Source organism: Pteropus alecto, unplaced genomic scaffold (genome assembly GCF_000325575.1).
Source record: "Pteropus alecto unplaced genomic scaffold, ASM32557v1 scaffold239, whole genome shotgun sequence".
In the NCBI taxonomy this organism is placed as follows: domain Eukaryota; kingdom Metazoa; phylum Chordata; class Mammalia; order Chiroptera; family Pteropodidae; genus Pteropus; species Pteropus alecto.
The window spans coordinates 916,515-928,923 of NW_006494613.1; the positions used below are offsets into that span (position 1 = coordinate 916,515).

The 12,409-nt window shown below is 36.1% G+C and overlaps 2 protein-coding genes across 5 annotated transcripts in view; one reads left to right on the top strand and one right to left on the bottom strand.

Annotated features, from left to right (window-relative positions):
* RNF13 (ring finger protein 13) overlaps positions 1–4,172 on the top strand; it is a 142,648-nt gene extending 138,476 nt beyond the window's left edge. For both annotated transcript variants that reach the window (XM_006926214.3, XM_006926213.3), the window contains exons 9-10: positions 2,428–2,508; positions 2,787–4,172. In XM_006926214.3, the coding sequence (XP_006926276.1) occupies positions 2,428–2,508; positions 2,787–3,151 (446 nt within the window). In that variant the 3' untranslated portion in view covers positions 3,152–4,172. The remainder of the gene's footprint in view (positions 1–2,427; positions 2,509–2,786) is intronic.
* The window catches only part of PFN2 (profilin 2), a 13,176-nt gene continuing 912 nt past the window's right edge, over positions 146–12,409 (bottom strand). The window contains exons 2-3 of one of the 3 annotated variants that reach the window (XM_006926212.3): positions 10,425–10,617; positions 146–445 (exon numbers count right to left, since the gene is read on the bottom strand). In XM_006926212.3, the coding sequence (XP_006926274.1) occupies positions 399–445; positions 10,425–10,617 (240 nt within the window). In that variant the 3' untranslated portion in view covers positions 146–398. Of the gene's footprint in view, positions 446–6,981; positions 8,666–10,424; positions 10,618–12,409 lie in introns of those variants that run through there. The other 2 variants (XM_006926210.3, XM_006926211.3) reach the window with 2 other exon arrangements.

Genomic DNA, 12,409 nt, shown 5'->3' on the forward strand with positions numbered 1-12,409 from the left:
ATCTGATGGGACAGAAGCACGTGGGGGTATTAGCAGCCTCCTAGCCATAGCTTTCAGTGTGCCTTGTCATAAGCCAGTATGTCTATTGGGCCAGTTTCATCAGGTGGAGATTGGTTAAGAAGCACTGTATGCACCAAACACTATGTACTCTCCTTGCATTATCACTTTTATTCCACAACAATCCTAAAACACATACAAGTTAATATTTGTTTTTCTTTGAGAATAGTGAAACAGAGATGCTAAGTGTCTTGCACAAGGTTACATAGGTAATAAAATGATCAAGATGAGAACCCAGGCATTCTAAGATGTGCTTTACCATTTCATCACAAGTCCAAGGCCATGGGCGTTAATGCTCTACAGAGCACTAGGCAGGCTCCAGTCTGGTCCATGGTCACAAACTACACTTTTGAATCTCGACCTGTCATCTTCAAAGTGCATGCAGTGGCTAGAAAATAAGGGAGAGATCAATATAAATCCATTACTTGGAACAATTCAGTGGCCCTGAAGCATCAATTCCATATAAGGCTAACTCAGATATTACCTGTTTTCATTTCCTATTGCTGTGATAAATTACCACCAACTTAGTGACTTAAAACAACACAAATTTATTATCTTACAGACCTGTAAAAGTCCGACACAGGTCTCACTGGGCCAAAATCAAGATGTAGGAAGGACTGCTTCTTTTCTGGGGACTATGGGAGAATCTATTTCATTGCCATTTCCAGCTTCTAGAGACCACCATATTCTTCAGTTTGTGACCCTCCTCCCCTCCATATTCAGAGTCAGTAACATTGCATCTCCCTGACTGAACATTTTTGCCTCCCTCTTATACTTTTAAGGGTCTTTGTGATTACATTGGACCTACCTGGATAATGCAGGATAACCTTCCTACCTTAATGAAATGAAGCTTAGAGCCTTGGCATAGCTTTGGATGAGTCTGTTCCTGTTCAATTGTATTAATTTTATGTTTTTAATGGACATTATCACAAAATTATGAGACTGAAAGTTAGATTTGTATGAAATCAGTCATGACTAAATCGCTCAATGTATTAAAACTGTCCTCAAAGTCTATGTAAATGGATCAGTTGTATAATTACCGATAATTATAAATATATTGGAGTCATTTAGTCTCTTAATAATTTGAGATGGGTATTATCATTCTCACCAAATACCACGCAAGAGGTTCTAACACAGAATCTTTAATTTGTTTTAGAACGTATGTGATAGGATACGACAGTAACCATATTCAAGATACTGTACAAAAATGATTTTTTCTACTGATAAATGATAATGAAAAATGTAATTTTCATTAAAGCTTTCTATTTAGGACCCCTCCTAAATGTGCTATTTTAAATGAGTAAAGGAAGTTAAGATTGTTTCGATAGAACTATCATTCTCATCTTCATGTATCATGTTCATCCAGCCTTTCTATCCAGATTCTAGCTTTATTCTCACATGCCTCCCAAGGTTGTTATTGTGTGGGGGGTTGGGCAATGAATTTAACTGTTGTTAGTTCTCTGGGATTTTTGTAAGTTTTTACTACCTAACATTTATTTAATGAAAAACAGTGAATTGAAAGCAGTCCCGATGGTCACTGCCACTACATACAAAAGCCACCACTGACTCAAAAAGACTGGAAGTGCCATATGATTTAAGACTGATAGTTTCTTTAAAAACTTATAACTACGCTTGAATTCTGTAAAGAACTATGATTTAAACAACTTTCAGGATTTAAAGGTGATGTTCAACAATCAGAAATTAAAAGGGCGGTGATGTTAATAATAAACACCATTTAGTGAATACCTATTTGCCTGGCCCTTTGCTGACATTATTTCAATTCATTCTCACAAACCTGCAACATAGATAGAATCTTTTTTACAGATAGAAGAACTGGATGTCAAAAGCTAACTTGCCAGGCACCAACCACAGAAGTAGTAAATGTTGGAATGGAAATTTGAAGCTCAATGTGTCCATTCCAAATGTGTTTTTATCCACTAACATAGTTTTTAAAAAATTGAGTATGTTCTAACATGTTTCTGTTTTTACTTAAAAAATGACCCAGAGACTTTAAGAAATCTAAAAAGTGGAATTTCATTGTCTTTGCCATTATTTTTTTTCAAAACCAGCATTTGAATAGTTATATAAAACACTAATGGAATTATTTTTATAAAAATCTTTTGCAAAAGTAATAAAGGTAAACAAATTTGACATCCATTTTTTAATTTTAGGTAAAAGGTTAATATTTTAAATTTCAGGTTCTTGAAGTTGAAGTAGGTCCCTGATCAGACAGAAAACAAACAAAAAGTATCATTTATAGATAAATCAAAAGGCATTTAAAATAACTGAGGGAGACCTAACTTGAAAAGATTAGTTAAGAATACTTCTCTACAACTTTAAATGAATTTTATTTACTGTTTTCTGTCATAGGAGATGAATATGATGTATGTGCCATTTGTCTGGATGAGTATGAAGATGGAGATAAGCTCAGAATCCTTCCCTGTTCTCATGGTATGAATGATGACATATTGCTTTGAATTTACATAGTAAATTTATATGTAGGTTCAGTATTAGGAGACAGAAAATAGTAACTAGTATACTAGTACTAATTAGTAAACTAGGCCCTGTACTAATTAATAGTCTCATAAGGATACATTTATAAAAATTTACAAACTTTTCTTCTCATCCCTGCATGATGTATGTATCAGAACATGAATAACATGGTAAGAGATTAAAAATGTTCTCAACCACAGTACACTACCTAAAGATGTATACTCTTGCTTCAACAGCCTATCATTGTAAGTGCGTAGACCCCTGGTTGACTAAAACAAAAAAAACCTGTCCAGTCTGCAAGCAAAAAGTTGTTTCTTCTCAAGGCGACTCAGACTCTGACACAGATAGTAGTCAAGAAGAAAATGAAGTGTCAGAACATACCCCTTTACTTAGACCTATGGCTTCTGTCAGCACCCAGTCATTTGGGGCTTTGTCGGAATCCCGCTCACATCAGAACTTGACAGAATCTTCAGACTATGAGGAAGAAGACAATGAAGATACTGACAGTAGCGATGCAGAAAACGAAATTAATGAACACAGTGTTGTGGTCCAGCTGCAGTCTAATGGTGAACAGGATTACAACATAGCAAATACTGTCTGACCTTCAGAGGGAGACTGGGTTATTTCCTTTTAAAAATGTTTATTTAGGTATATAATTTGATTTTTTTGCTCCCTTCAGAGATTGGTGTAGAAATAACTTATTTTTTAATAATCTACAGTGTAATCAGATTATTGAAACAGGTTTTTTTGATCTGGTATTTATCGGCAGGAGTGTACTTCATTTCACTAATAATAGACTGGTGCTGTAACTCAAGCATCAAATCAACTCTTACTTTGGAATGAAATATATCCAAAATATTTTTTAAAATCCTCAGTATAGCTTGCAATTAAGACCTAGATTATAATATGCACACTTTGCATTTTACACACAAGGTCAGTGCTGTGGCCACCTAGCATGAGAGAAGCCAAATTCCATCTCAAGTTACTTACCTAGAATTGTTGAGTTGGAATATATTTGTTCTGGTATTACCTCAAATTGCCATCATTAGTGAAAGGCAACAGGTAATTTAGCATTTATCCTCCTATCAGCACCCCAGAAAAACCCAAAGTTGTCTTTTTCCTTTCTATTCCCTAGTAGTCTTATCCTAATAGGAAGTCTGTACTAGTGCAAATTTTAAGTTTTAAGGTTTTTAATACTAGTGTTATATATGAATTTGATTAACTAGCTAAAGCAATATGCCTCTGAACTTACTGAATTTCAGTTATCATTAAGGGTTTTGTGTTGTGATCAAAGCAAAAAGGACATGCTATACAAAAATACCAAACTTCAGCAACTGTTAATACACAGATCATATACCTCTTTAATAAAGAGCATCTTATGCTAATTAGCCCTGCTAAACTATGTACAAGGAAACTGTTCAAGTATTGGATTTGAAAATAATTGCTTTTGTTTAACAGAATGATGTAGTTAAACAATGTATTATGAAAAGCTAAAATATACATCATTGTAACTGTAGAAAATAGACTTACGTATAATCAAAATGCTAAGAATTTTTATATTGCCTTGTATGAAGGGAGTTTGAATGTTAATAAATACATTTTCCACTTTAAGAACTGGCAAATATTTGTTGTACTGTAGTATTACTCATATTAGCCTTATTTTTATATGCACAGTGCTATAAAGGTATAATGATTGTGGTAATTTAGGTCAGATAAACACACATCACCTTAGAACTTTATACATGGTACCTGACTGCTCAAAAGCAATTAGGGAATTCCCCAAAAAGTTAAAACTGCAGCCAAAATCATTCCAACAGTAGTGTACCTCATGGTACCCTGTTGTAACTGTAGTACATCCTTACAATAGACTGCTACACAGCCTTGAAAGGATAAAGTAAATATATAAATATAGCTGCACTGACATGGGAAATTGTTAGTGAACAAAAGCATATTAGAGAATAAGTACACTAGGTACATGAGCCTTCTGTTGTTAAAAAATATATATAACAGATTCTAAAAGAAATGTAACACTAGTAGTGAGAATTTCACTTTCTGTTGCTTTTTAGAAAAATTCTTATAAGCAACCAAAAAAACCCAGATATTTCCACTTAGGAAACTAAAAGTCTGAATTCAGCATCTACTGTCTGATACTACCTCATTTTAATCTACCCCCTTTTAAAAATAAAACAGGCCTGAAAAACAGAACATTAGTTTACCAATGGATGTCAGCAAAGCTCTGGAATTTTACATACTTGTATAGTCCTATAACCTTTCTAAACCTGTTTGGTTATTTGTATAATTTCATTTAACCTAAGGTAGGGTATGAGGACAAAACACTGAACTCAGTGTGTTACAAAAATAGACGACTAATAGCTTTTATAATTATTAGTCAATGATAAAACATTATACCTGAAACAATATTTTTAAAGAGGAAAAGTTGTCACTGTAATGTGTATTAGATGTTGTATTCTGTTTTTAATCCAGTTCAGATCAAAGACCTAGTTCAAGTTAGAATTTCTTTTGAAGCAAAAATTACCTTTTGAAACTACAAATTGTTACTTTTAGTTTTAAAATTCATGAAGCTTCTTAGTTATATAGCACTAAGATTGTTACTAGTTCTGATATTCACTTATATCATTCTGATATAATGTCTTCATGGTGTAACTACAACTTTTGAAAGAGGACATTAAATAAAATTAAATCTGATTCCTATTAAATAATTTTATAATTTAAAATTTTTGTGAATGCAAAAGGAGTTACCTGGAAAATTACTGCAGAGATAAATTTATCTTGATATTTTTGCCTTCAAAAATATGTATGTAAAATACATGCATATTATAAACTGTTTATACTGTGTCATGTTTATATCCTATATTTAACATTCATTGATAAGCATTTTCTCATGTCATTCTTCAATGACTATTTTATCCTTGACTATTATTTTATCCTCTGGATAATCAATTATATAACCCATAACCCAGATAGGTAAATTTTGTAGTTTTCTAAGTTTAATTAAGTAATGCTGTGTGATGGATTCTGGTGTATAAATTTCTATAGCTCCATTTCCTTAGGTAAAATTCCTAGAACTACGTACAAAGCACAGCTACGTGCATGTTTGTCTAAGTGTTTTTCTAATGAAATTGTGGGTAGGGGTCCAATATCTAGTTTTATTATATATTGTTTTAGTGATACAGTCGCCTTCTACTATCTTCTCCTCACACCCCAAACACATATCCTTAACCTACATACAATTCTGGTTGCTGCTTTCTAATTAGTTACCCTAACAGTTCTTTATAACTAAAGTATGATAAAATCTCATTATTGCAACCCAACCACCAAATTTTCATTTGACCAACAAATTTTTATTTGTTCCTCACAGGGATCTTAACAGACCAAGAAGTTGAGGTTTTTGTTGTTTTACAATTTCTAGTGTATGCCCACCTACCAAAGGAGCCCCAAATCCCTATCTTCCATACACCCTGTATGTACAAATTCAGAACTGCCTCAAAACATTGTCAAAAATTTTTTTTTAGTTGTACATAGTCTAGTTTAAGTAAGGCAGGGAGATTAATTCCCATCTCCTTACCCACTGTTTCTCAAAGGATGGCATACAGGCCGCTTAAAGAGAATCAGACTGACCTGGCAACTATTTCTAAAGGGACTTCGGGGGCTTATGGAATCTCCTTCTCCAGGGTGAAACTCCAGAGCTGAGACTCTGCATTATAACCAACTCCCCAGTTTCACTTAGACCCACCAACTTTTGAGCACCTCTGCTCTGACCTTCTGCTTGGTAATGATTTATCTGAACAGTTTAAAACTAACATATTTACTAAACTTCAGCACATCTCAGGGACGTTATGACCTCAGGGACTGAACTTAACTTACAAGTAAGCCATAGTTAACATGTCACTCCAAATCCAGGAACTGCAAGAATACCCTAGTTATCTTATATGCTGCCTCAGGAGTATCTTCTCTTATGTGAGAGTCCCATCCCAGCTGGCTGACTTCAGCCTGCCAACACAGCCTCCAAAGTCATATGACAGTTCAACACAGAAGAATCCACAATGCAGAAACCCTTCTTGGTACTGGGCCTCTCACTGCACTAGATTTCACATCTAGAGACCAGCAACAGAAGAAAAATATTTAGTTTCTAGTAGATACATCAATTTTCCTCTCTCACAAGCCTGAAAACTAGTCTGAGATAACTAAAAGCCATTTTTAATAGATGGAAGCCCTTTAAAAAGAAATTCCCAGGCACTTATTTTATTTATAATAAATACTACAAGAAATGGAATAGGCCATCAGCTGAAAATTTTTATGAAGATTTTATGCTTGCAGAAGAGTTTAGACTATTCTGTATATTCCCATTGTGTCAAAAATCAACTGTAATAGTAAGCCAACAATTTATATAAACAACAGGAGCCTAGAATATTTGGTTGGAATAAATTTATTTCATCTGTCTGTAAACAAGGTGTTTAATAGTTATGGCATTTTTTTAAATGCATATTAAATCAGATGAGTTAGACTGTATCCCAGATGTAACAAAGTGCAGGGAAAGAAATGGACAAATCAGCAACAAGATTTGTTTTTAAATCTGTACATTATCCACAAGGCCCAAACAATAGAAGCAAATACTAGAATGTCCCTAAAGTAGTGCCATTCGAAAGAAACCTTTATAGGTCAGTTAAAATCCATCTCACAATAGCAACAGTTCATTTTAACAATAGTATGGCACAGAATACATATGAAAAAAATTCATCACAAGACAGCCAAGTCCACAGTAATGCAACTTCATATAAAAACTCAAGCTGCAAATAAAAATTGGTCCTATGAAGAACAAACTGGACACACTCCAGATGGTTATGTTGGGATACCTAATGTCCATAATGGCAGCCTTTTACAATTTTAATAAAGAGTAGAGCTGGTGTGCGAAGAAAAAGACAGGAACAAAAATCTGAGCTATTGCAATGATGGAATGTTCCTGGGGATTCAATCAGTATGGTTACTCTAGGATCACGGGAGGAAGTGCCTTTTGCTCTCATTTTGCAGTTGCACAATTTGTATGTCCTGTAGACTCTATAAAAAAAGGTATGTCTACTCAAGTGCAACAACAATACTAAAAGCAAACTACTGCAGCTCTCAATAGCTCATCAACAAAACGAATTATTAATTGGTTAAATAAACCAGGCATGGCATAAAATAAGATGGAAGCAAACCAAATACCTTATGTGCGGAGGGGGAAGGTGAGAAAAGAGAATGAAAGAAAGATGCATGCACTTTTTCCTCCCAACCATGCGCTACAAAAGGAAGACTAAATGAGCTATGTAAATGCTCAAAGTGCTGAAAAGACATTGATCAAATTAAAGATTGTACAACCGGCATCTTACTTAATAGTAACTTATTTTAGTAATCAATATCCCATTAATTGCTAAGACAAAGTGATGCCCAACTTGGCATGCCCCCTCCCCCCAAATTTCAAGGTATCATGCAAATCATTATTGTGCTGCAATTATGTTGCCAGATAAGGACTGATTACATACAGTGGTTAACATACAAATGATCCATTGGGCAAACAGGAATCATGACATTAGAAAAAACAGGTAAAGAAATTAGCTACCATTCAGTCTGGTAGCACTATGACCATAATTGGGGTGGTGATGAAGACAGTTGCTAGGTAGATGGGGAGAGGCTGCTTACACATCAGACCTCCTCAGGTATAAAGCGAGTTCATATGCTTTCTTGTTAAGTGTGCCTCCGTGGACACCTTCCTTTCCCATGACTATAACCAATGCTGGAGTACACAAGGAAACAAAACAAAAGTGAACAGAATTATTTAGGGGTGGCGGGGGGCAGGAAGAAAGACACCTTTCCCCACCAACAGAGGGATACAAAGGAGACACAGGTTCATACCCCATCACCCTGCATTGCTAATAAAATTTCCAGAATTAAGACTCAAGCTTACGGCTAGGAAAGTTTAAGAGCAATTTTTCCCTAATACTTAACAGTCTGCCTAGCAGCTAGAACCCAGAGTCTCTCAAGTATTTTGCCATTGAGTATGCCTTCTTATTCAATCCGCCTCCATGGACCCCTTCTTTTCCCATTACAAAGACCAAGACTGAAAGAGAAAGAAGAAAAGTGTTTCAAAAGAAGTGTTAATCAAGAAAGTCACATACGTTTAGCAGACAGAACCCCGATCAAGAACCCTGATTAAAAGTTAACATTAAATTAGTTTTCCATGAACTGTCAAGCACTGAAGTCAGCTAGTTCTTTCTAACTAGATATATACTAAAAACACTGTAACTATTAACTGCATCTTGGAAGTCTAATCGATGCAGCTATAACACTCTATAAAAATATCTTTATACTAGCTGGGAGTGGGGGAAGTGTGACCATTTATCTTCTAGGGTAAAAAACCCTGGTTAGTATGACAAACATTATATTGGCCTTCAAAATATCAACCTAAACTTAGGTGATTATTTACAAATTTCTCCCAATTTAACAATCTTGCTTAAGTACAAACTATTAAAGTCTTACTAGTGAGGCTAAATGTGTGTTATTACTTCCAGAGGAAAACCAAGACCAAATTTTAGATATTTCCAGTGCTATTCAGAGAAGACCAAATTAAAAGTACTTAAGGCTTGTGCTTACTGATATCTTCACTGTTCTAGCTTTCTTTTTAATTCAGTCTAAAATCCTGAAATAAATTTACTATTTCCAATAATAGGTTCTACTATGATACAGTTCAAAGGTCTAGTTCCCAAAATACATGTATATGTCAGGTTTTATAGTCACTGCCACTAGATGTCAGCAGTGCTATAGGGTTGGAAAATCTCATTCTAGTTTCATCACATGGTTGATGCTTTTTAACATTTATCTGAGGTTCAACTAATATTAGAGATTTATCTATTATTTCAGTCACCTAATTTTCCTACAGAGAGGTACACATATACATCAACACATATTAGAAAAAAGAGTGACGTTTAAGACAATCAGGGAGTTGATTAGGACCATTATAGTATATTATAACTGAGAGTAGCTTCAAGTTCCTTCACATGGTAGATTTGGTCTAAGATGTGCCAAGTCTGCTATCTGAGACTACACAAGCCCTCTTTATTTACCAATATTTGCACAGGTTAATACATTTAATAAGTTTGTAATAATATGTCATAATAAACCTCAATTTTCAAAGTTTCAAAAAAGTAGTGAGACTTAAGTGCAGAATTTCTGCAAGGTTGACAAGTCAGGAAACACCACAATTTCTAAATCAAATGTGTAAACGAAATTTAATTTCCTACTTTTCAAATCTAAACCACGAACACACTTAGTCTTTGAAAATATTCTAGTAACAGGACAACTTACTCCAAAACCCCTATTCTAATTATGTCTCTCTTCCTCAATGTTTCTAATTAAAAAAAAAAAAAATGAGCCTATTTTTTTTTATGCTGAGCAATAAATGATTAAAATGTAAGCAAGAAAGCAAAGGAAACGATCCAAAGGTCAAAGACTCAAAAGGACTAAAGTAACCAAAATGAACAATTTAACAATCTGGATACACCATAAGATTATCATTGATGTGTCAAGCAGTTCAGGAGACAAAGTTAGATTTTCATTTTACTAAAACTAAAACTAGAGAATTGATATGAATATTCTATTTTAGAATAAAGTCAGGATCTCAAAGACTAAGCTATATATACAGCTGCTGTAGAGTTAGATTTTAGTAAATCTAAATGAGTGTCTCCCTTCAGTGCTGGACAGTTCACAAAAAACACCTTAATAGCCATATGGACTAACACTGTTATTCAAAACGTTAAAGAAATTTCTTAATAAGTTGTATTGTGACATGCAAGTTTTAACCAAAAGAGTATCTTGCTTACCTCTACCAGCTCTGCCCACAGCAACGTTGTATGTTGGCTCACCACCTTGGCTCTTTGTCCGGATGTCCATTGTGCAGTCACCATCGACGTATAGGCTATCTCTGATCACTGAGCACTTCTTTGCACCAAGAGTCAAACCGTTGGTAAAGAAACCTTCTCGGTCTTTTCCTACAATCATATCTATTTCTACTGGCTGCCCCCACCCCCACAAAAAAAAAGGGGGGGGGAAAAACACATGAAGTTACAGTTAATTCCTTTCAGTCCTTAGGGTAACAGGAAAGACTGTGCCAAGTCTGTAGAACCAATACAAGACATTCACTAATGTAAAATCAAGTTACAGTCTTTTCTAAAGAATTACTTAATCCTACATGATTACATGTTTTACATTAATTACATTTCACAGTTAGTATAGTCTGGTATCTAAAGACTGGTCTATGAAAAGAATCTCTAAATAGTTGGTAGTTGCCACCAGATAAACCACAAACTTAAAGTTATTTATAAACTGTATCAAGTCAAGTGGGACTTGAAGTGCTTATGTAATAGTAAAGATTCATCTATAAACTTTCAGCAACAGCTTGTCTATCATAGTCACATTACAGTAATACTGCATCCAATTTAAAGTTTCTTGAAAAGTCTCCTAAAATAAAGTCCATGCTTAGCATGTCTGTTTACTTCTACTCTGCTTCAAACAGCTTGTGACATCTCCCCCACAGTATGAACTTCACTCCCAAGACCTCAGCGCATTCCCAAATTCATACTTCCCTCCTATTTTTCTAGCCACTACTCCTTTTTCTTCCCAACTTACCTTCCCCTCCCACCCTCAGCAATCTAGGCAAATGCAGAAGATTCTGTGTGTAGCACTGCAGCAGGCAATGGTGAAAGAACAGAGAAAATGGGGGGTGGGGAGTGGAAAGAAACTGAGGTAGCTATCAGAACCCGAAAGGAGAAAACGTGCATTCTAACATTCCATGAATAAGAAGGAAGGCGTCGCCCCCATCAGAACTGCAGAGTCATAGCAGGCCCCAGCCATTTCCAAGCATACTCCCGCAATCTTCCTAGCCAGACAGCGGGAACTCACACAAAGACAAGAGGACTGCAGAAAAAAAAAGTTGATCGCCAGAGGCCAATTCTCTGTAAAAATTGTAGTCCACTGCGGTTGTGGGAGACATTTACAGTACTAGCATCAAGCACTGACTGAGTTCTACACAGTCAGATCTTAAACCATGTTAAATAACTAGTACAAGAATAACTGGTAGCATCCGTTAATAGGGGGCCTGAATTTTGGCGTTCGATGGGAAGGGAGCCTAAGGCTAAGAGATTAAGGGAATGGTACTATATATGTCACAATTTAGGAAAACCTTGTGCAGAAAGAGGCAAAACAATAAAGCAGCACTGGAGGCTTAGTGACAATTATTCCCCACACATGTGGCAACCAAGTCACAGAATCAGGCACTGTGAAGCATAAATCTGCTTTAGTTCCTTACTAAAAAGGGAGGGACTTGAAGAAGTGAAGTGTCCCCTTAGTCTTCGCAGATTACTGAACGCCCCTTAAAAGCACCCCCGTTTTTAGAGCTATGTTGCGTAACTGGGGATAACGGTATATCGATGAATCTCCATAGGAGGAGGAGAGAAATCAATGGCAGTTCGCCATCTTGGAGAATTAAAAAAAAAAAAAAATCCTATAGAGCCAGAGCTAAAGTCGAGATTCACGAATCCACCTACGTAGTCGGCGTACATTTCTCCCAAGCCCCAGAGGCCTGGACACCCGCAAACCTACGCAAAGTCGCTGCGAGGATCCCGGGGGCCGGGCAGCCGCCGCCTCCCACAGCACCGCGGCGCGGGCGGCGGCCCGGCAACTGGAGGACCCTCGCTCGGGTTCGGCGCGCGCTGGCCTGGCATCTCTCAGGCCCCCGCTTCCACCCCGGGAAGTGCAAAGCAAACCTCAAGGCTTCCAGGGCACCTGAGATTCACGAGCGGAAAAATGC